Consider the following 23,188-nt stretch of genomic DNA (forward strand, 5'->3'; position numbering starts at 1 on the left):
AAGCTATTTATTTTCAATGTATGACTGCTACCTAACCAGTGCCCTTAAAAGTAAAACCCCTATTGAAAAGAGTAAACATTTCTGTGGGAAGATTTACCAATGTTCAATGAATATGTAAAATGATTGTGTAGATACTATTTGGCTTATTTTAAGGAGATACTGTAAACAAAACATCGTTTTCAATGGTACAAAGACTGCTTCAAAATGTAATTTGTACAACAAGCTGAATAGTCTCTCCATTTTCAAGGCTTTGCTTCTAATTCTATAAGTGAGATGGTAGTTTGTTTTTCATGCTTACTAGCTTCTACCCCTTTATTGCGGTAGATTTACATAATTAAAGGTAGAGTGTTTATGATAGCTATTAGTGACCACGAATGAAGTTACTAAGAATGGCTTTGAGATCACAGCTTCCCAGACTCTTTCGGGGGTCCTCAAACTTTTTAAACAGGGGGTCATTTCACTGTCCCTCAGACCCGTTGGAGGGCCAGACTATAGTTAAAAATAAAAAAAGCTATGAACAAATGTACAGTGCACATATCTTACTTTGAAGTAAGAAACAAAATGGGGCAAAAAACACCCGGCGGCCTGGATAAACATCCTCGGCTCGCCGCATGTGGCCCGCGGGCCGTAGTTTGAGGACCCCTGTGTCCAGATCAAGCAATGTTCTCTTTGGATGGGAACCAGTAGTGTCCGTGGGTGGACATTTTTCATTATACATTACAAATGACTTGCAGCATGGAAACTATAAAAGATATTTGCATAGCTATACTAGGATGTGACACCGAAGAAGAAAATATTTCCACCACACTTACAGAACTCTGTTTATGATTCTCTGTCTTTACCCACAGGGACCTTATAAAGAAGCCGCACTTAAAATGCAAATACATAGCTATGTTGTTAACGTGGAATTAAAGTCTTATTTTCTGCCCATGGTATGATACACTCTTTGAAAATAGGCTGCTGCCGGGTACAAAGCACACCTTCTGGTGATGATTTAAGGAATGCTTCTGTGCAGCTCATGAAGTGTGTCAAAGGAATGCAAGAGCAAAAAGAATACAGTTGTTTTACTAAGGATCTATCCGGGGATGAAGGGTTTTATTCCTGGAAGCCCGGATTTGAGTTTAGGGCTACATCAACAATATTATCCTTCTAAACATTTGTATCATTTTTTATTCCCTTTTATTTTTCCTGTTGAACAAACTGACCCATACTATTGCAAAGTCACAGTTTTGTTTCTTCCTGTCTCCCTTTTCACAATATCTTTTGACTTTGGGCGATTTAATATTCAAGGCCTCCCCCTCTGTTGTCCACTGCATCATATCCACAAAATAATCTGAACAATAAATGCAAGGCTGCTTGAGAGAGCACTGGGACTTTTATGAGTTATCCACAGTGGCATTTATCAAGCACAGGCATGAGAAACCCAAAGGCAGATGTGCCCGATGTGGCCTCAAGGTGATTGATGCATCATCAACAGAGCCTGCTCCTTCGCACTGGTAACGAAGAACCCCATGGTGGCCTCAGGAGTGTGTGCACATTTCAGTGGCATGAGGGCACAGAGAAGGTTGTTTGCTTGTTGGTACTTGTTTATTTTACCACGTTTCTGTTTAGGCTGAACCTTTTGGTGTTCTGGTTAAAATTATTTGGCCAAAACCGACTTTGATTTTTGCTCTAGTCCTAGTCCCTACTCAGTCAATAAACTTTTTCATATGCCTTCCCCTAGGTCCAACAGAGAGTTATAGTCTAGTCTCCTATTGATTTTCCCAGTGATACAAAATGTGGAGACAAAAGAAAGTCGAGATATTACTGTGATTTGTAAATAGTTTGCAGTCAAAATGACAGCTTCTCGTCACCAGTGAGCTTGATATAGTTGATAGATTGTTGCTCACAAATCCTTGGAAACAAATAATCTTTCCCTTCGTCCTCATTTTGGAAAACAAAAGGCTCTGTAATTGGGCAGCCACTAAGTTTACAAGAAGGACAGTTGTATGAGAAAGAAGAGAAGAGAGAAGGCAACCAGTGACTGGTGATAGAAAATTATAAACTATTACTAAATATGTATTTTCTTTGGCAGAATTGTTATCTTCAGTGCATTGACAAATATTCCTACAATGCAAGGGCAAGACTATCTCAAAAGAATGGTAGCCTAGCTCTTATGAGTTGATGCTGACTCTTAACATTAGGTTGCTAACTTCAAGGTCAGCAGTTAGAAACCACCAGCCACTCTTGAGAGAAATTCGGGACTTTTATTTGCGTAGAGAGTTACAGTCTGGGAAGCCCACAGGATCAGTTCTACCTTGCCTGTGGCTGCTGAGTCAGCATTGAATGGCAGTGAGAGAAATAGTTTACTTAAAGGTGTGCTGGTGGTGCAGTGAGTTGGGCTGCTAAACACAAGATTGACTGTTCAAAGCCAACAGTCGCTCTGTGGGAGAAAGATGAGGCTGTCTGCTCCCATAAAGCTTTGCCATCTGGAAACTCCAAGGAGCAGTTCTACTCTGTCCTAGTAGGTTGCTGGGAGTGAGAGTCAGCTCCATGGCTCTAGGTCCGTGCTAATTAGCAATCTCATTTGGGTGCCTCCAAGAAGGCCCAAAGCTCAATCAGAACCACAGCTTCTAAGGAAACCTGCTGAGTCCATCAAACTCAAGGCAGGAAAGTAAACTCAAGATCATGGGGATTGTTTTATGGGACCCCAAAGGGGTAATTAGGATAGATTCTCTCAAAGGATCATGACTGGGCATAGGACCTTATAGTGAAGTCATTTAAAGGAAATCAGTAATTGAAGAGAAAAGTGAGTAAATGGAATGTAAATTAAAATTTTCTTATAATATACGTCGTAGAATAGTAGTTACACCTTGGGCTGCTAGCTTCGAGGTCAGCAGTTCAAAACTACCAGCCTCTCTTTGGGCTGTAAAGAGTAAGTCTACTTCTGTAAAGAGTTCTACTTCTGTAAAGAATAAGTCAGGAAGCTCACAGAGACGGTCTGACCCTGGAGCGTCACTGTCAGTGGGGATCAACTCAGTGGCAGTGAGTTTAGTTTATTGGTTTTGTTTTGTTTTGTCTTGAGCTGCTCCAGTGTGTGGGTTACCATTGGAGCTGCTAACTGCAAGGTCAGCAGTTCGAAACTACTAGCCCATTGCTCCTTGGGAGAATGGTGAGGCTTTCTACTCCAGTAAAGAGCTACGGTCTCAGAAACACACAGGGAGTGTTCTGTATATCCCAGTGTGTCTTGTGGAATAGACTAGTCACTAGATGGGAGTGAATTTGGTTTGTTTTTAAGAGTGGCTCCAAGTGGGAAAGCAAAATCCTATGGTATCATCCTACTCTGTTCTACAGGCTGACTATGCTTTGGAAGGGGCTGGATGGCAATATATATATGATAATTTTTGCACATAGTTCTGATTCAGAACTGGATTTTGTATTGTTGTTAGTATGTGCCATCAAGCAATTCTGACTCGGGGGGACCCTTTAGAGGAGAAATCCACACCACAGCCTTTGCCAGGCTGCCATCTCTACCAGTGAGGAATACTACCGCGCTCTGAGCGCGCACAGCTTGGAACCACTACTTATCCGTAGAAGCTTGACCAGTCTCCATTGAATTGCAACCCAGTGGCCTTCTCAGTGGTTTATCAGGTCATTGGATGTTTGTATGAGAGATCTTAGATATCCAGAACTTTCTTAAATGCAAATTCAATCTATAATGAAAAATATGATTAAAAAGTCTTCTTCGGGTTAAATATACAATTACAGGATACTTTTTAAATATGTCAATGCTAAATTTTAACAAATGTGCAGTATAGTGGAAAACAGGTGTTGAAGATAAAAATATAAGGTGTGACAGTTATTTGGAGGAAATAATTGGACTATATAAGCCAAGAATCTTAAAATTAATCATACCCTCTGACTAAGTAATCCTACTTCATTGAGTAAATTTTAAATAATAAATAAAAATACATTAAAAGTTTGTGCCAGATGTGTTCATAGATTGGGGGTGGGTGGATTAATTAAAAACTGTACCATTTGAAAGTGCAATCTTAGATTAATGGCAAAATAAGACCTAGTGGTTCTATAACCTAGAATGTCCTACAGCCACTAAAATCTTTGCAATGGTTTAAGAGGGAAAAGAGGAGTGTGGACTGCTTTCCATTCGGTCAGAATCAGGAGCCCTGGTGGTGGAGTGGGTGACCCACTGAGCTGCTAACCTGAGGGTTGGAAGTTTGAACTCACCAGCTGCTCCCCTGGAACAAGAGGAGGTGAATTTCTGTCTCTGGAAAGATTTACAACTCTGGGAACACACAGGGAAGTTCTACTCTGCCCAGTAGGGTCACTGTCAGTCAGAATCAACTTACTGGTAGAGTATGTGAAAGTAAACTTCGGACCAAGGTGAAGGAGATGTCTGCATACTTGGCTAATGAGATTACAAGTAACATTTTGTTATTTTTGTACGTATTTTTTACTCTCCAAATTCTTTTAAAATATATATTATTAATTGAAAGTTAATACATATATCACATCATTCCACCATTCAACCACACCAAGCAGTATTGTGCAGTTGCTACCCCAATTAGTTCCAAACATTCTTTCCTTCCTAGACTCTCACGTTGTTTCCCTTTTACTGCCCGCCCCCCACCCCACCACCACTTCTCACCTCATCTAAATATTTCAACATTTCTTTCTTAAGGATAATGCAGTAATATCTGATTTCCAAAGCTATTGGAGAGTCTGACTCTCCCTAATCTCTCTCACACTAAGTATTGCTCACTATCTTCCTCAGCTTCTCCCACAGGATAACCGCCTAGTGCTCTGGGATTGCATCCTTTTATGAAAGAAAGACGTGACAGTCGGTTCCCACAAGAACTACTGACTGGGAAGCCCTACGGGGCAGTTCGACTATGTTTTATTGGGTTCTCGGAGCCATAATCAGCTAACAGACTGTATGTTTGTTTTATTTCACTGTAATATGTGTGGGGATAGGTCAGTAATCTGAGGGTGCAGCAAGAAATAAAAATACATCGATCCTTGTTTCCAAAAGGAAAACGCCATTATTCTCTATGTCATGGTGTCAGTATTGAATCATAGCGACCCTAGAAAGCCCTGTCTTTTTCTGGTGGAACGAGTGGCATTTCTGACTGTTGACCTTTTGGATGGTACCCCAACACATAGCCATTATGCCCCCAAATATAAGACTTTTTCCTAAGAAATCAGACTGTATTACTTATTTAATATTTAGTAATATCACTATTATTTAACATTGATAGTGGTTCATGAGTAACAATATAAACTTAAAATTGCAAACAATTTTATTTTGGTGTCATAATCCTATATTATTTTTAAAATTTTATTATTATTTGGGAGTAAATACAAATATCCGATCATTCCATTGTTCAATCCTGTCAAGTAGTATTATACAATCGCTAGCACAATCAGTTTTCAAATATTCTCTTATTATTAGCTGGAATTTAATATATATAACATACCATTTCATATTTCAGTCACGTCAAGTAGAAGTGGACAATTGCTACTGCAATCACTTTCCAAACATTTGTTTCCTTCTTGGACAACTTGACATCATCTCCCTTCTCGCCCCCTCCATAACCACCACCATTGTGTCACCCCCACCCCCACCCCAAAATCCTTTTTGTACTTGCTCTCCCTACAGGTTCATTGATATTGGGTTTCATCTACTGAAAAACAGAAAAACCATGAAACACAACTTGAAGAGGGTGACTCCCAAGACATAACCCCTCTGAGATACACCCTAATCTGAACAAACAAAAATACAGAAAATATTTAAAACCAGATCAGGTCCAGCGTGCATCAGATGGGGGAATCAACTGACAAAGTTTTAACCATTCCAGTCAGGTTTATCCCTTTGATTGTCTATCCTCATCTCTCCAACTGTGTCGTAATCACTTTCCTCCCATGTCTCCATTATGGGTAGAGGGAGATCACCAGAGGCTATGTAGTCCTCACAAATGTACCCTGGGCTCTCACTGTCATCCGTAGCCTTTTGCAAACCAGATTCTCACGATTTAGACTCTGATACTAATCCCTCCTTTGACCTCGGATTATCTCATTTATAACCCTTTGGTGACTGATGGTGGTATGCTTCTTCCATGTGGTTTAATTTACATCTCACTTAGATGGTTGCTTGTTTGGAAACAGTCCTCACCTTATCTCTGCTTAAGGATGCTAAGGGTACACTAGAACAACAGAGTCTGGTCATGGACCGAGGAGTCTCTGATCTGAGATACAGCAGTATTACTCACTTGTCTTGTGAATGTGGTCAAAAGGATTGAAATTAGATTACAAAGAAAATATTGGCATGAAATCATTGGATAATGCCCAGCTAGATAAAACGCAACTTGGCAACAGTAGCTTACAGCCTGGAAGTCAACTTGTTTGAAAACTTGGAGATTTCTAAATGAATTATTTCCAAGTTGCCTGTTATATACAGATCACGCTGTACTTGCAAATATTGATATACTATCATTATGCTTATTGATATACTAATGGATAAATTAGATTCATTATTTGTTAGTGTATAATTTCATTTGTGAGACAAGGCATTGCTCTTTAAATAATTTTGGAAGCTCCACTAAACTTTTTAGGTCATTGCATACACATTTAGTGCATGCTCAAGTATAATATGTATATATTACATATATATATTAATTCCAGATACACACATATACTCACTGGCCAGAAAAACAGTTCCTACACTGGAAACATTGCCTCAGTGCCTTCAAATTACTTTCAGCATTTCCAGAAACTGGTACAGCAGAATGCATTATTAAAGAGTAATTAGAAGCCACCAGAGTCACTTAATGTCCCATAAAGAAGTTAGACATTTTGGATTTTAAGGCCATCATTAATTTGTAAAAAAATAATAATTAAAACTGAAGTCTTTCAGCATCCCAGGAGACATGAGTTACATTAGAGAAGAATGTGTAGAAGACTTAAAATGCTGGTTCTTTTCAGAATAAATGAACATCTATGTCTGATATGCTTAATATGAGGAAGCACTGAACATTAATAACCGATTCAATATTTTTTAGTTAATGACAGTAACAAATAGTTTATATTGTCAGAAAGTGGCATTTGAATGCCCATTGTGTAGTCTGCCCCTCACAATATTTATGTTTCTTTATATGATCCCTAGATTTCTATGAAAGCAGTTTCTCAATTTTGCAAAACATTTTAAAAATAGACTTTGCATAGAGTAGTTCCAGTGAAGACTTGACACCATTTCTGAACATGCTTAGCCCATAGTGTGATCCCATTCATCCAAAGAATTTGTGCTAGTCCAGCTGCTAGCTTTAACATTTATATATTTATGGTAAATGTGTGGTAGCAGATACGCTGTTGCTTCTGGCAGCCAATGGTTCAATGCATGCTTACCTCTTCATTTTTTGAAAAGAGTGATCCAAATACCAGATATGTGTCTTGGTCTAGAGTTTTTACATATATATATGTATATTGGACTTCAAGTATCTTAACTATGTATTGGTATCATTTTTAGTTATAATTCCATTTGAAGACTGAAATGCCACAGAGGGACATGTAACAGTCCAAACTTGCATTTAGAATTACTCCTTACTGAAAGGGGTTATGCACAGTAGACAAATTAAAAATTGCAATTTACAAACAAGAACTGCATCAGTGAACTTCCTGACTTGGGGAAATTAAAATCGTATGCATTCTGCAAATTTAGCACTTTCTACTCATTAAAGATTTTACATGTCGCACAGCGCTTCCATTAATTCTCACGTTCAGCGGAAGTGGCAACGCGCCCTGTGCGTACATTGTGGTGTGGGCACACTAAATACCAGGGCCCTAAAATCCCAGGCGCATGTCAATGGGAGGCAATAATTTACCTTATACATAGCCGTTTCTTGACTTTCGAATGATGTGTTTCTAACTGCCTGTAGTAAGCATTTGAGAAGGTGCTCGTCAGTCCCAGGGAGAGTCTTGTCAACACAGCCGTGCCATAGGAAAGCGTCATTGTAAGTGTGAGCCTGTGAGTGCTTTCTGCGGAGGCTGGAAGAAGTTGATGTCATGGCTGTGTTTGTATGGTTGGTTCTTCATATGGGTAGCGTCCAGGTTGCAGATAAATATTCCGGACATCAACTGTGTGCTCAAGATAGTTGCTGCACAGGATCATAAGTGGGGTTGGCTTTTGCTTTTCTCATTGGCAGTGAATCACTTTCTGGCTTTTGAAAGCAGTGATGTGGTTACAAACTTTAGCCCACAGAAATCTGCCGGGCTCCGATGGAGCCCCGGAGCAGATGAGTGTGGGAAGACAAATTCAAGGTCTTCCACTTCTGGGAAGGAAAAGTAACTATGAGGGTATCGAGAAAAGAGCAGCCAGGCAAACATCTACCATAAATAAAGCCTGGACTCTTTCCATCGGGACAAGTCCAGTCTGTGAGGATCACGGTTGGGGGTTTGGATCTGTCGCCCTGCCCTACATACAACTCAAACAGAGAGAAGGGCGAGGCCAGAAATGAGCCTTTACTTCAAGACCCTGCTTGATTACCTTGCTTATCAGCCGTTTCACTTCCATGGAAGGACAGTATCCCTGCCCTTCAATTTAATAGATCGTTATTCTTTTGAAAGAGCATTGCTGAGTGCGGCATCTACTACATAAAAGCACTTGAGGAGGTTGGGGAAGAGTTGGAATTACTCGATCCCCGAGGTAGATTTCAGACATCCATTCTTTACTTGCGATGTGTCAGGATGTAAGACTTTCACAGTCTAAGATAATCACTACCTGCTATTCATTTCCAGGAAGGGCACGGCTGGCTTCTGTTTGGAAGAGGGCTTTGGGCTGGTTTAGTGAGGCAAGGCCCATTACAATCTGAAGGCGAGAGCCGCAAATTATTGGGACAATTCAGATGACAGACATCAGTGATAAGCACATGTTCTTTTCCATTTTTGGTGTCACATTGTTGAATTTATATATTCATTTATTTGGGATTCCTTATGCCCTAGTCAATAATGAAACCCTCGGTAGAGTGGTAAATTATAATAAATGACCGTGGGTGTCTCTGACAGCTGTGACCTTTGACATCATTAGTACAGTCCTGATGGCCAGTCAGATGAGACCAAGTGAGGAACTGGAACATGATGCTCACGGTTTTTAATGAGAATATCTGTATCAGAAGAAATGTAAATTGGTTTAAAGAAATCACATAGTTGGGTTGAGTGTGAAATCCCTAGCAGAAAGAATAACCTAGTCGCTAGGTCAAGGAGTGGAAAATCCATGGAGAACCTATATTTTTATACCAAGAGAATCATAAAAAATGAGAACATTGCATAAAGGGTTCTGATGTTGTTGTATGCTGTTGAGGCAATTCCATCTCATAGCAACCATATGTGAACGAGAAAAGCTGTCCTACAGGGTGTCTTAGGCAGAGATCTTAATAGGGAGAGATAGCCAGGGCCTTCGTCCTACAGCACGGCTAGTGGGCTCAAACCACCAGCCTTTTGGGCTCATTGCTAAGCACTTAACTATTGTCCCGCCAGGGCCCTTTATAAATTGCTTGAAAGGCAAAATCAAATCTACTCCTGCTGACTCATAGTCATCCTGCAGGACAAAGTAGACGCCCGCCTGTTTCCCAAGCTGTCAGTCTGCAGATGCAGACTACCACACCTGTCTCCTGTGGACTGGCAGGCGATTTCAAACCAGTGACCTTTTGGTTAGCAGCTGAATGTTTTATCAACTGCACTGCCTTGGCAGTCCAGTACTCTTCCCAACAGGGCTCTTTCACTTTAAAGATCCAGAACCCACTCCATCTCCTAGCAGCCCAATAGAAACAAATAGAACCACCCTTTTGGGCTTCTGATATTTTAAAACAGATGCAGTTAACCTTGTCTTTCTCCCAGGGTGCAATTTCTGGAATTGAACCACTGATCTTGCGGTTCACAGTTGAATGCATAGCTCACTGTGCCACGAGGAGCCTTAATTTAAAGACAAGGAGTTCCATTCCCAGACAAGTGCAGAGACTTTCCTGTTAGCCATGCTCTGTGTTTCTTAAACTTTAGCTGACATAGAATTGTTTTAAGTGTATTCCATACACTGTAGTTTAGAGGAATTTCAGATGTAATTTACATCTATTTACTTTCTACCTGACATAAGTTGCTTCTGACTCTAACCTACTGTGTTAGACGTGGCCATCCTGAGATGAAATTGACTTGAGTTCAATTATATCAATGCCCAGAGAGTGGGAAAAATGAACCTTACAAATAGTGCTCTTGATTATCCCCTAATATTTTAAAATTTAAAGTATATCAAAGCTTTATTTTGCAAAGGAAGAAACTGAGGCATAGAAAGTGTAAGCAAAGTGCCCACAGCTCAGAGCAAATAAGGACCAGGGCCAACAAGGAGAACCTCGGTCTCTCTGATTTGGTAAGCCTTCTACCATGTGGGCTCTCCAATGCTGGAAACAAGTGCTTTCATGATTTAACATTCTATTTTCTATTGAGATGTAGAAGCCCTCAAAATAATATTGTTTATCCCCCTTTCCTTTAAATATTTGCTTGTTATAGAAGGTTATGCCAAATGCAATGTGATTGTCATCCAACAAAGACAAGATCATTCCTCTAAGACGCTTCAGGCCCATGGAAACAAACACGCCACGAGTAGTCCTGCACTGTGCCTGCCTCACACTTGAGTGAAAAACAACAACAAAAATATTGTTTGGAAGCCACGCCCTGTGAGGGCAAACACCTCCCTGTTGTTTTAGCTTTCTCATGAGCCCCAGTGATAGTGTGCCAGACGCACAACTATTTTCTAACGTCAGCTAGCTGCACTGCCTCACTCCATAGCTCTGTTAGTGGTGGTTAGCGGTGAACACATGAAGCACCTTTCTATTAATTTCTTGTCTTTCCGTATTTAAATCTATTGTGACCATATAATCCAAAGAATGCAGGGCTGTGCTTCGAGGGCTGGAATCCCATTCTGCTGTGCTCTTGCGTAGACTCGTAATGTTGGGCAGGTCTGCTCGCCATTCTCCGGCTTAGGAATCTTGATCTGATTCCTGAGATATGAAGGGGTCAAATTAGGAAATTCTAATGAATGATCTCTTTTAACGCTCAAATCAGGAGTTTCGCAAGTTGGTGAGTCCGTAGGCTTGGCTTGAGGAATGTAAGCCTGGGGGTGATGTTGGTAGGTTTCAGCATTTCACGTATCACCATAATTTCTTAAGTGTGTCTATGGAAAATGTTACTTGTAGAACAGAAACCGTTTTCTTTACCTTTTTAAAAAGTTAAATGATTAAATCATTTTAATGTTTACTATCATCTATAACCTGTATAGCATAAAAGGGGGGGATTAATGATAAGAAAAGTCAGAGCACTTCCTGTTTATTGAGATAGTACATGTTTACATATAGTTTCTGACACTGTGTCTCAGCTTCCCCAAACATAAAGTCATCCAATAGATTATATTGGGGCATTTTACTGCATAATTACTAGTCACTCACTATACTTAAGGCCAACTTGATTTACCTGATTGCCAGAAAAAAATCATAGAAAGCTCACTTTTCTTTTTACTGTAGTTGGGCATGAGCTTCAGCTGAAAGAAATGATAACATGAACCCCCGTCTAAACATGCAAACATTAAAGAGTGTTTCCTCACGTCACTTCATGACCGAAACCAAAGCAAAACCTACCGCCCTGCCATCGAGTCGATGTTGACTCACAGCTGCTCAATAGGACAGAGTAGAACTGCTCTTGTGAGGCTGAGGCTGTAACGGCTTACTGGAGCAGAAAGCCCGGTCATTCTGCAGAATGGGCTGGTGGTTTTGAACCGAGGACCTTGGGGATCACAGCCAACAGGCAACCACGACACCACCACGGCTCCTCACTTGACTATAGTCAGCCAGTGAAATGGTTATATTCACAATCCGCATCTACAGTAAAGACAGTCCATTTGGTGACGGTCACAACCCAAATCGACAGTAAGTACAGATGTGCCTGCTGTCATCCAGTGCAGGAACCCTCAGGAATTGCACAGCATTAGCCTGACTTGGGAGGCTGCAGGCGGGGGAGGTCTGGGGTGGGGCAGAGGCACAAACGTCTAGTGTCCACACTTAGAGTACCTTTGAACATGCCACCTTTCATCTCTGGGACTCAGTGTCCCCTTCTGGAAGAAGTCTCTTAACAGGATGGTTTCCAGCAAAAGGGTCTTTTAAGACATTCCACCTCTAGCTCGTTTTCAAACTGTTCTTGCCTGGTGTTTACTGACTTGACGTTTCTTTCCATCATTTTCACCCAAACTGCCTCCAATTCCTGTTTGGCCTTGTCCGGCAAATATATATATATATATATATCTTTGTTAAAAAAATAAAACTTCTCTAAACAGCGAACAATTACCACACACAAAGCTATGGGGAATGAGCATACGCATTGGAAAGTGGAGGCACTGCCCTGTGGTTGGCCTCGTCTAGTACCAGTTGCTCAGCCTCCTGTAACGAGTGGTGGCGAGTTCCAAGCTCCCCTGGAGCCTCACACCTTTGTGGCTCCCAGCAGCTCAAAAAGTTATCAGTGACCTTGTATCGCATCCCGGAAAGTTCCTCCTTAACAAGACTGCTCCTCACTCTGCAGGACACTCTGCCCTCCTGACTCTCATTCACTACATGCCCCCGACAAGCTCCTGATCCCATTAGCAGCCAAATAACCCTCCCTCCTCCCAGTCCAATTCCCAACACCCACTTTGGATGTGGCACCAGCGCTGGTTAGGAAACCGTTTTAGCGTCAAGTTGCAGTCTGGCCCTGAATGTGCTACTGAAACATGCCAGAGCATCGCCGCCAGAACCATGAAGGCCAGGCACAAACTTCATTCGACAGAGAAGGTGAAAGAATATATGTACTTAATAGAGAATACGCCCATGGTATCCCAGAAAAATAGCTCTCCATATCACTGTAATTACTGAGGAAACTGAAACCCACATATGTTTCCTACGACCACTCATTAAATACAAGGCTGCCTTGACTCTATAAGCAAAATCATTAATGAATTCACCTTCTTGGTGGTAGCGCGGCCAGGCGTATCTTAGAATGTTCTTAGTAACAATCATGCTGGCACAGCTAGCCTACAGATGACGTTTGCTTGTCATGGACCAGTACTGTCCCCATCTTATGTATCCTTTTTGCACCTGTCCCTTTACCCTGGTTAGAAAACGGATACTTAGAGAGAAGTAAGTTTGAAATAGCTGAACCAAGTTCTCGTAGCTGAGAAGTGGAAGAGCTAGGATTCGAACCAAAATTCATGAGATGGACTTAAAGCCCAAATAACACTGCCTTGCCCTACAACCACAGCGCTGCCTTGGCTTTTCATTTGGCCTTCCTTAGGCAAGCAGTCCTGGATTATGTATTGGGCTGCTAACTCTAAGGTCAGAAGTTTGAGCCCACCAGCCACTCTGGGGGAGAAAGTTGAGGCTTTCTGTTCACATGGAGATTTACGGAGCCTCAGAAACCTTGGGAGCAGTTCTCCATTCTACTCTGCGCGACAAAGGGTCTCCCTGGCAGTGAGTTTTGTGGTTACTCCTATGCAGCAGGAAAGCTCACTGAATCTGTAACTCAGGAAGCAGACCATCGATAGCGACTTGGGAAATAATTATTTACACTGTGTCCTTCCTGAGAGGTGATTGTTCATTATTGCCAGGACGGCTCTCAGCAGGATCGCCTCATTAGCTGAAGAAAATATCCCCTGTCGTTAACGGAGGGATGGATCAGATAGAGACGCATAAAAACAAACTTCAGAAAGTGATTCTGTGTCCCCATCATTCAGGGGATGGAACCGTAATCCCCTTCTTCGCTGATGCCCAGCCTCCTGCGTGGTGCTTTAAGTCTGCAGTTGCAGACGCCTTTGAAAGAGTATGTGGAAAGTTTTATACGGTTGCTTTCCTAAACCCTGTATCAGGGTTCCATAACAGAGTAAATTGTGTCCCCCATTGGTGAGTATATTTAGTATCAGTCTGTTTTATGTTTTACCCCAGGTAGGAAAATAACAGTTTGGCTAGATTGATTTAATGAACTCTGAGGAATAATTAAAAGTAGGTTTTTAATTTTATTTTACATTAGTTAAAAGCAACCCCTCATGCGAACCCATCATCAAATATGAGTATTGACAACCTGGTTGATGGAAGTCTCCTAAGTTGGGTATTGCAGAAGCCATCCATAAAAGCCCACCGCCTGGCTCCCTCTGCATCCCTTACCTAAGAGAAGACCAAAGTACGGTGATGGCGTGGTTTGCATTTCACTCAGGGCAACATGAGAATGCCTGTCCAGGGACCACAGACTTACATGATTTGGCTGTCTCCCACCCTTCTAACCTTCTTTCTTCTCCCCTCTTGCTCACTGTTCTCCACCCAATCCACTTTCACGCCAGGCCATGTGCATTTGCTAACTCTTCTTAGGTGAACAGTGTGCCCTCTCCAACTCTGTGCAAATGATTTTTCAAGGTTTTACTCAAATTCTTTCTCAACAAAAATACTTCTTTTAACCCCCTGCATTGGTCATCTCGCATTTCCAAACACACTGAATTCTTTTGTTTTGTTTTTAAAGAATTGTCTTTAGGATGATAATATGTATTGTTTGGGTTACTTGCTTTATCTTCTCTTGAACCAGAATGTAAGATCCCTGAGTTAAACTCAAATTTAAGATCCAGGAGAGCAGTCTCTTCCCAGCCAGGTTGTTGTTGGACTTGCCCTGGGTCTAAAATGGAACCAAGCATGAGTGCTTGTGAGAGTAGTAGATGAATGGCCCCAGCTCTGTGCCTGGAATATATGTTATTTTAAGGCACAAAAATATTGACTGAGACATACAGATCTACATAAATTAGCAAAAGTTGGGATTAAAATCCAAATTATAAAGTTCCTTTTTTATGGTTTCCTGTCTGGGTGTCAGAAACAGGAATTCTGTTGGGAAGTGGAGGTAAAAGCCAAGATAGCTCAGAAGTGCTTCACAGGGAGAAACTTCTTTTCAAAACTAAGGAAAATCAAGCCATGGACTCAGACAACTGGAAGAAGGGATATAATACTCTCTCCCACCGAGTCGATTCCCACTGAGCGACCCTGGAGGACAAGGCAGAGCGGCCCCCGTGGGTTTCCGAGACTGTAACTCTTGAGTGGGACTAGAAGGCCTCATCTTTCTCCTACAACGCCGCGGGTGGTTTCCAACTGCTGACCTTGTATTAGCTGAAGCTGAACTCTACAACACCCGGAGCCTGCTCTTTCTCTTATGGAAAGAGGTATATTTTTCCTCCTGTAAAATACAGTGTCTACTTATCTAAGCAAGTCCAGGCTGGTTCCCACTGTCCTTGTTTTCCAGGCTGGTTCCCACTGTCCTTGTTTTGGGGAGAGCCACCAGCGCATCCCCAAATATCCTATTTGGCATTCCTTTCCCTAGTCTTTGACCTGGGAAGACAAAAAAGATTGTGACTTGTGACATTGTGCTCAACATCATCCTTACCAAAGTGATAGAATGGATTACTTGGTCTTCTTTGCTTTGTCTTCTTCCTGGGGTTTCAAAATAAATAACCTTTTCCTTATTGCCTGTGTCTGTCCTACACGTCCTTTCATTGAGTTCACAGAATACAGATGGGAAAAGGTTATTACTAGACAGAGTTGTTTAAAAATGAAAATCAACCTTGCACATGGACTCAGACAACTGGAATAAGGGATATAATATTTATAAAACTGAGTAGGAGGTTGCAATCATTGCTCTAAAATAAAGCATTAAAAATTAATTCAGAGCAAACCTGCCTGTGCTACAGCAAACCTCTCTTTCATTAAGGTAGCCCAGCATGTTTCTCCACAATTAGTTCCCCAAATGGGCAAATAGCTTGTAAGAACGGAGTGTTCTGCAAACTAGAGACAAGCTGCCTGTGGCAGGACTTAGACTCACTCTTACTAGCAAAGCTTTGCAGACCTTTAATTTTGTGCCAATGAATGGTGACTCTTGCCATTCCCTGCTCCAGGGCACCTCCCCCGAGGATTTCGAGGGAGGCTTAATTCACGTGTTTCTTACTCGTCTTCACGGGATTAATCCAAGCAGTGCTGTATCATTTGATTAATTCATGTGTTACAGAATATTAAGCTCTGGGAAACTGTGGTTGCTGGTTATAAGTTCCACTTCCGACATTTCCATCTCAAAGGTTTGGATTTTACATTTTACAGGAATGGTCTCCCCAGTGGTGTCAGTCCCCCTCACTCACAACATCCAGCATGGCCTCCTCCTGTAGCAGACTTCCAGATCCTAGTACCAGGTTTAATCAGAACATTGTGGAATGCACTTAGAACAAATACACTGACTGATATGTACTTATAAATTTTCCATAACATACTTATAGATAGTATAGTATAATTATAAATGTCATATAACTATACGTATAAAATACTAAAATGTCATGCTTCTTAGAGTATATGAATACTAACAACAAAATAGTTTTGCAAATCTTTCTGCACTGAACTAGAACATTATTGGTTATGACATTATTCTTACCTGAGCCTTTTGGGGGAGTTTACTCTTTCGATTTTTTTTCTTTCTTTTATTGACTGCTTTAATATCAAAAAGGCTATTTATATAGGTTCAAAAAGTTATTATATAGACCCACAAATGTTAATTACCATATTATTATAAATAAAACACCAGATATTTTTTAAAAATCAACTGCTAATAAAACACCAGGAGCAAACAATGATGGCAATATATGTAAAAAAGTGCTTGACACAATGGATGGGTGGATGGATTGTGATAAGAGCTGTAAGAGCCCTCAGTAAAATTATTTAAAAATAAATAAATAAATAAACATTTAAAAAATGCCAGGAGTTTTAAAAAACAATAGCAGGCAGGTACTAGGGGTGGGGGATGGGGAGGAATCAGGAAGACAAAATAACATGAGTAGAAGCTTCATTGCTATTGGGTAATAATGACAGCTCTAAACAGAGAGCATTAAAAGACAAATCCCTGAAGACAAATGGGTGCATAAGCAAATGTGTTGAAGAAAGCTGATGATGCCCAGCTATGAAAAGATATAGCATCTGGAGTCTTAAAGGCTTGAAGATAGAAAAGTGGCCATCTAGCTGAGAAGCAACAAAGCCCACATGGAAGAAGCACACCTGTGTGATCACAAGGTGTTGATAGGATCAGGTATCAGGCATCAAAGAATAAAATATCATATCACTGTAAATGAGGGGGAGTGCGGAGTGGAGACCCAAAGCCCATCTGTAGGCAACTGGACATCCCCTTACAGAAGGGCTGTGGGGAGGAGATGAGCCCGTCAGGGTGCAGTATAGCACTGACGAAACATACAACTTTCCTCTGGGTCTTTAGTGTTTCCCCCCCTCCACCACTATCATGACTCCAATTCTACCTTACAAATCCAGTGTACACCGGTACAGATAAGAGCTGGAAACACAGGAAATCCAGGACAGATAAACTCCTCAGGAACAATAATGAGAGTAGCGATACCAGGAGGGTAAGGGGAAGATGGAGGAGAAACAGGGAACTGATCAGTGATCTACATATAACCCCCTCCTTGGGGAACAAAAAACAGAAAAGTGGGTGAAGGGAGACATCAGTGTAAGACATGAAAGAATAATAATAATTTATAAATTATTAAGGATTTGGGAGGGAGGGAGAAAATGAGGAGCTGATGCCAAGGGCTCAAGTAGAAAGCAAATGTTTTGAGAATGTTAATGGCACCAAATCCACAAATGTGCTTGACACAATGGATGGGTGTATGGATTGTGTTAAGAGTTGTAGGAGCCCCCAATAAAATTATTTTTTAAAGGCTCAAAAATGAAATTTAAATACAATTTTAGCCTGGTAAATATAAAGTGGCATTGGCGTAGTTTTTACGTATTGGATTACTAACCTCAAGGTCCACAGTTCGAAACTCCCAGCTGCTCCACAAGAGAAAAATAAGGATCACTGCTTCCCCACCACCACCCATGAAGAGTTACAGTATTGGAAACCACCTGGGAAATTCTGCTTTGTCCTGTGGAGTCGCTCTGAGGCACGTGTGACTTGAGGTCACTGAGTTACGTTATGCTGACACATGTGAGCTGGGTTGATGAAAACCATTTTTGTTGTTTAACTACAGTGATATTTTTATTAAAAATAATAAATGTTCCACTGAAATTGCATCCAAAAATGTATAGATGGTCCGTTTGGTGTCACCCTCTGACAGTGTCCCTGTGCGCTGGACACTGTCCACACCGCCTTAGCGAGGCCGCTCAGGGGTGCCGGCCCAACCCTCTCACCTCATCTCATTATTACTGGGGGTGTGGCTGTTACTATCACTGTGTGTTTTCCCCTTGAAATTCCATTCACAACAAAGAAAAAGAGCATTGTGAGTGCGGTTTGTGCCTCTCTCATTGGGGTGACATTTGTCACCCCCAGGTTGCACTCTGTCCCTGCAGACCTAACATAAGTAACCGTATAACCTTCAGACTCAATTGATCTTTGAATGATTTCAAATAGAAAGCATCCCGTTTCCATTTCATTGACAAACTGCTCAGTCCCTGGGTGATACTTATTGGATTCCTCTTAAATGAAGGGGATAAGAAACAGCAGAAAATCCAAAAAGTGGATTTGAGATGGAGTGTGGGAGGAGTAGAAGGTGTGGTCCCATGCCGGTTTGGTAAATGGGTACTTAACCTTTGACCAATGATGACAACAGGTCGGTCTTCTTAAGTTCTATTAGACCCAGAGCAAGCTGTTATGATTGAATGAAAAAGGGGGGGGGCTGTTTAGAGCCTTACTGAATATGTCCTGGGAATTAAAGCATATGGCAGGGGTAAGGAAAAAAGATTTTCCATATGCTAATGACCCTTGGTGTCTGAAATAAATTAGATCCATTAGAGTTTATGCTCAATAAAAGAAAGACTTTAAGCACTCCAAAGTTAGTGACTCGAGACCAGTTTTTGCTCTGAAATTCAAGCTGCCTCCTTATTAATCCTCAGCGAGGCTCCGGAGAAGACAAGCGGTGCTAAGCCCTCATTCTGCACTGAATCGGAAGTGTAAAGGACCACACATTTCCGTTCCTTTTCTTTAATTAACCCATTTTTCATGTGTCCCGTTTTGTTTTCCTCATTAATTTGATTTTTGTTCCCATTTTTGTTTTTGTTTTTGTTTTCTTTTCAAGGTTTCATTTATCCCATTTCAACTGAACAGAGAACCGAGAATGAATATGGATTTTCTTGTAAGTTTGATGTTTGGTTTTTATGTTGTTGAATAATCACTTAAGGTTATTATCTCAGTTCAAGTTTACCTTCCTCTGGATCGCAAATGTGCACACAGGAAGTAGGAGCCTAACATCTTCCAACGTGAAGAGCAAATTTGATCTTCACAGTGGAAGAGAGGAAAGGGTCATTGCCAGCCCCTGTTAGCTGCAGTCTAGTGTTGAACGTTTGAGAGCCCATTGCTAGAAAAACAGATTCTGAAATATACGGAATGGGCTAAAAAGCACATTGCCCAGCTAGTGGAGGCATTGCCCAGCTAGTGAGTTACAGTCATGAATCTTCAATAAGTAATTAGGTCCTGGGAATATTAACCATCAAATTTCAGCTGTACGATTCAGACCAGAGTTCAGGGTCCTGCCGTGGGGTCTCAAAGCCAAGCAGGCAAGGTGAAAGCAGTGTTTCTCCATCAGTGTGCCCCTCGCCCAGAGCATGGTGGATGGCACAAGGGTTGTTGGAAATATCTGTCCGTATTGGTTTGATTGAGAGGAAAGTGAATGTTCTGGAAAGTTTGCAGAAGACAGTTAATTAAAGTGGTGGGGGAGTTTTTATATACTGGACATTTAAAACACCACTTGCTAAGAGAAAGGAAGTGATTTATAGAAAGGGACTCTTTCATCCTGTATCCAACCAAAGATACCCTGCCATGAGAGTGACTTTACTGCATGAGTCACCTGCAATGGAAATGACAAGTGGTTTCTCAACTTGTCAAGGGCCTGGAACTCACAGATCCACTAAAGTGCACATGGACATGCTTATAGAATAGACCATCCATTTTCTGGTTGTTCTTGACAACCCAAAGCAGTAGTTTAATCGCCTCTTTTAAGGTGAGTGGAGCACCTTCAGATAACTTTAGCGAACATTAATTTTTGAGTCAAGGCCAACGAAAAAGGGGCTTATTGCTGTTAGTGGGGTTCTGGAAAGGTTTCATTTTGTTTGTCTTTGTTTTAATGATCAGCTTCTATAATCTTGACCAGATTGATCAAACACACGACCGTTGTCACCAAGGCATTGGCAACACTGACAGGAATCCTGTTCTTACGCTACACAGAGTCAGACCCCTGACGGACTGCACACTGTGGGTCAAACCCTTAGTCACCTTCTGGGCTAGGCTGACCTTTCTGATCCCCGAATCAGGCCTGCTTCTTACGTAACGCGCCACAGAGCTGTATTTTATTCCGGTAATGAGTTGCTCAAACGCACGTAAATCTCTGACAGGAGACTGAGAAGCTCTGGGTGCCCCAAAATAATACTGCATCTGTATCCGAAGCCAGGGCGTAGAGAAGGTTATCGGCCTTAACCTCTGCTCCCCAGACCCGGGTCTCCTGAAACTCACCTTTCAAATGCGACCTGTTTGCTCCCATATTTGCTCTGCTAGCTACCCCGTACCTGCCCGCCGCCCGCGCCATCGATTAAAGAACGTGGGAAGAGTGCCTCCGAAAACCATTTCATGACTTGGAATGGCATTTCGGAGAATATCCTGGTTTCATGACTTGGACTATGGCATTTCAGAGGATATCCTGGTTCAACAATTACACAGCTTCAGAACGTGCCGCTTCTTTCTCACCGTGTTTGTGTTTATGGCTTTGAAGAACCAGCCGAGAATTCAAGCCCCTCTTTCAAACTTTCCCACCTGAAAGGAATAATAACCTTTTTCTTTTTCTTTGGCCTGTGGGTTGGGAGGGTTTCCACTCCGGTTTCTTTATATGCCTCGTAGTAAACGGTCTGCTATGCTGCCCAATTATAAGATAGATTAGTGGGTGGGCGCGTGGGTGTGGAGTGAGAAAGGAAAAGAAATCAGAGATAATTTTCCACTGAAAAGCCACAGTCATTTTATATAGCTTTTGAAATAGATCTGAAATTAACCCATAAAAGAGGCAATAAATGTCCGAAAAAATATATAGCAATACGTGTGTGTGCTGTGGGAAATTTCTATAGCTAGTTGGTCCCATCTTTCTTTCTTCTTTTTAAGCTGCTCCTGACTCCGACGATGTTGCTCTCTATGTGGGCATTGTGATAGCGGTGATTGTTTGCCTGGCCATCTCTGTGGTCGTGGCCCTGTTCGTCTATCGCAAGAACCATCGTGACTTTGAGTCTGATATTATTGACTCTTCGGCACTCAACGGAGGCTTCCAGCCGGTCAACATCAAGGCAGCGAGGCAAGGTCAGTATCCTCCGCTTGCACACCTCCCTACTTAGGGACGAATACAACTTCCCTAGGGGCCTTGAAAAGCAGTGAGAGTCAAGTCTTCCAGTTCAACTCAGATGGTGTTCCTATGGCTGCTCGGTGCTGCTGCGTCCCTGCTGACTCGCCGGGACTCTGGGTGCAACCGATGACACGCTGTCCAGGTCTGCTCCCTTGTCCTATGTTTGAACTGCACTGCGGCCACGCTCTGTCCTTCCAGCTCATCGAAGCGTCCTCGTTCCCTGCCCCTTTACCTTACCAAGCATGGTGGACTTCTAGAAGGGCTTGTCTGGAATGGAGGCTCCAGGAAAGCAAGGATTCGCATCTATTTTCTTTATTACTATATTAGTGCCAGGTACCTCGTAAATTAGAGTTGATAAGACACACCCGTCACCTTTTCTTATTTCTGACAGATGTTGCTTATGTAGTCTTGACTCATTACTTCTCTATTTGAAAAGAAGGCACTCATTGATTAGCTGATTTATTTGAGGGTCTTTTTTCCCCCTTCAGCATATTTCTATGAATATGGTGAGTCACGGATGTACCCCAAACCAGTATCGAGTAGGGAGGATCTTACCCAATAATCACCAATAGGGCTCATTGGGTACGATTCCAATCTGGTGAGTAATGAGTAGACATTAAAGCAAAACAGGGAATGGACCTGGCGACTTGCCTGTGGCCAAGGACAAAATGCATCATCATGATCAGAGGCCTCATTCTCAGCAGAGGCATCAAAAGCCTAGAGCAGGGGTCCTCAAACTGTTTAAACAGGGGGCCAGTTCACTGTCCCTCAGACCGTTGGAGGGCCGGAGTATAGTTTTTAAAAACAAAACAAAACTATGAACAAATTCCTATGCACACTGCACATATCTTATTTGGAAGTGAAAAACAAAACAGGCAAAAATACCCGGCAGGCCGGATCCATGTCCTCGGCAGGCCATAGTTTGAGGACCCCGCCTGGATCTTGAAGAGCGGCTGAGCTGCCTAGCTTTGGGCTCCGAAAGGGTCACGGGCAGTTGTAACGGTGCTGGTTCTCTTAGTGTCGAATGAATGCAGTTCCTTTCTCTTTCTGACTCAGATCTCCTGGCAGTGCCTCCAGACCTCACTTCGGCTGCGGCCATGTACAGAGGCCCTGTCTATGCCTTGCATGATGTTTCCGACAAGATCGCGATGACCAACTCTCCAATCCTGGATCCACTGCCGAACCTGAAAATCAAAGTGTACAACACCTCGGGGGCTGTCACCCCACAGGATGACCTAGCTGAGTTCACGTCTAAGTTGTCTCCTCAGATGACCCAGTCCTTGCTGGAGAATGAGGCCCTCAACCTGAAGAATCAGAGCCTCGCCCGGCAGACGGACCCGTCCTGCACTGCGTTTGGCACCTTCAACTCCCTTGGGGGTCACCTTATTGTTCCCAATTCAGGTAACTCCGAGCGATTGAAATCACGAACGCACACTGTGAACACCTGTTTGGAACCCAAAACTCTTTGCTGTTGTTTTCATGGGGGCTCAAAACTTCAATGTAGGTGATCTACCTCAAATCTACTTTCAACATCAGTGAAACATGACTTCAGACCCAAGCAGCAGAACCTTTGTCTTCCTGCACTCAGCTCTGAAACCCTGAAACGTCACACTCACAGCGTCCTGCTGAGGGGAAATTTAGAACTAGCCCCGGCCTTCTTTTCGGTCCGGCTTCAGAAGGCCACGCAAGACACCACACTTTGTTGCCGTCGCCATACTTTCAAAGGACAGATTA

General features: G+C 42.2%; 1 protein-coding gene across 1 annotated transcript in view; it reads left to right on the forward strand.

Moving 5' to 3' along the window:
* Positions 1-23,188, forward strand: part of UNC5C (unc-5 netrin receptor C) — a 448,382-nt gene that overhangs the window by 373,327 nt on the left and 51,867 nt on the right. Inside the window, exons 8-10 of the mRNA XM_075544874.1 lie at positions 19,154-19,210; positions 21,220-21,411; positions 22,511-22,855. Of these exons, the coding sequence (XP_075400989.1) occupies positions 19,154-19,210; positions 21,220-21,411; positions 22,511-22,855 (594 nt within the window). The remainder of the gene's footprint in view (positions 1-19,153; positions 19,211-21,219; positions 21,412-22,510; positions 22,856-23,188) is intronic.

This window comes from Tenrec ecaudatus, chromosome 3, assembly GCF_050624435.1.
Source record: "Tenrec ecaudatus isolate mTenEca1 chromosome 3, mTenEca1.hap1, whole genome shotgun sequence".
Lineage (NCBI taxonomy): Eukaryota > Metazoa > Chordata > Mammalia > Afrosoricida > Tenrecidae > Tenrec > Tenrec ecaudatus.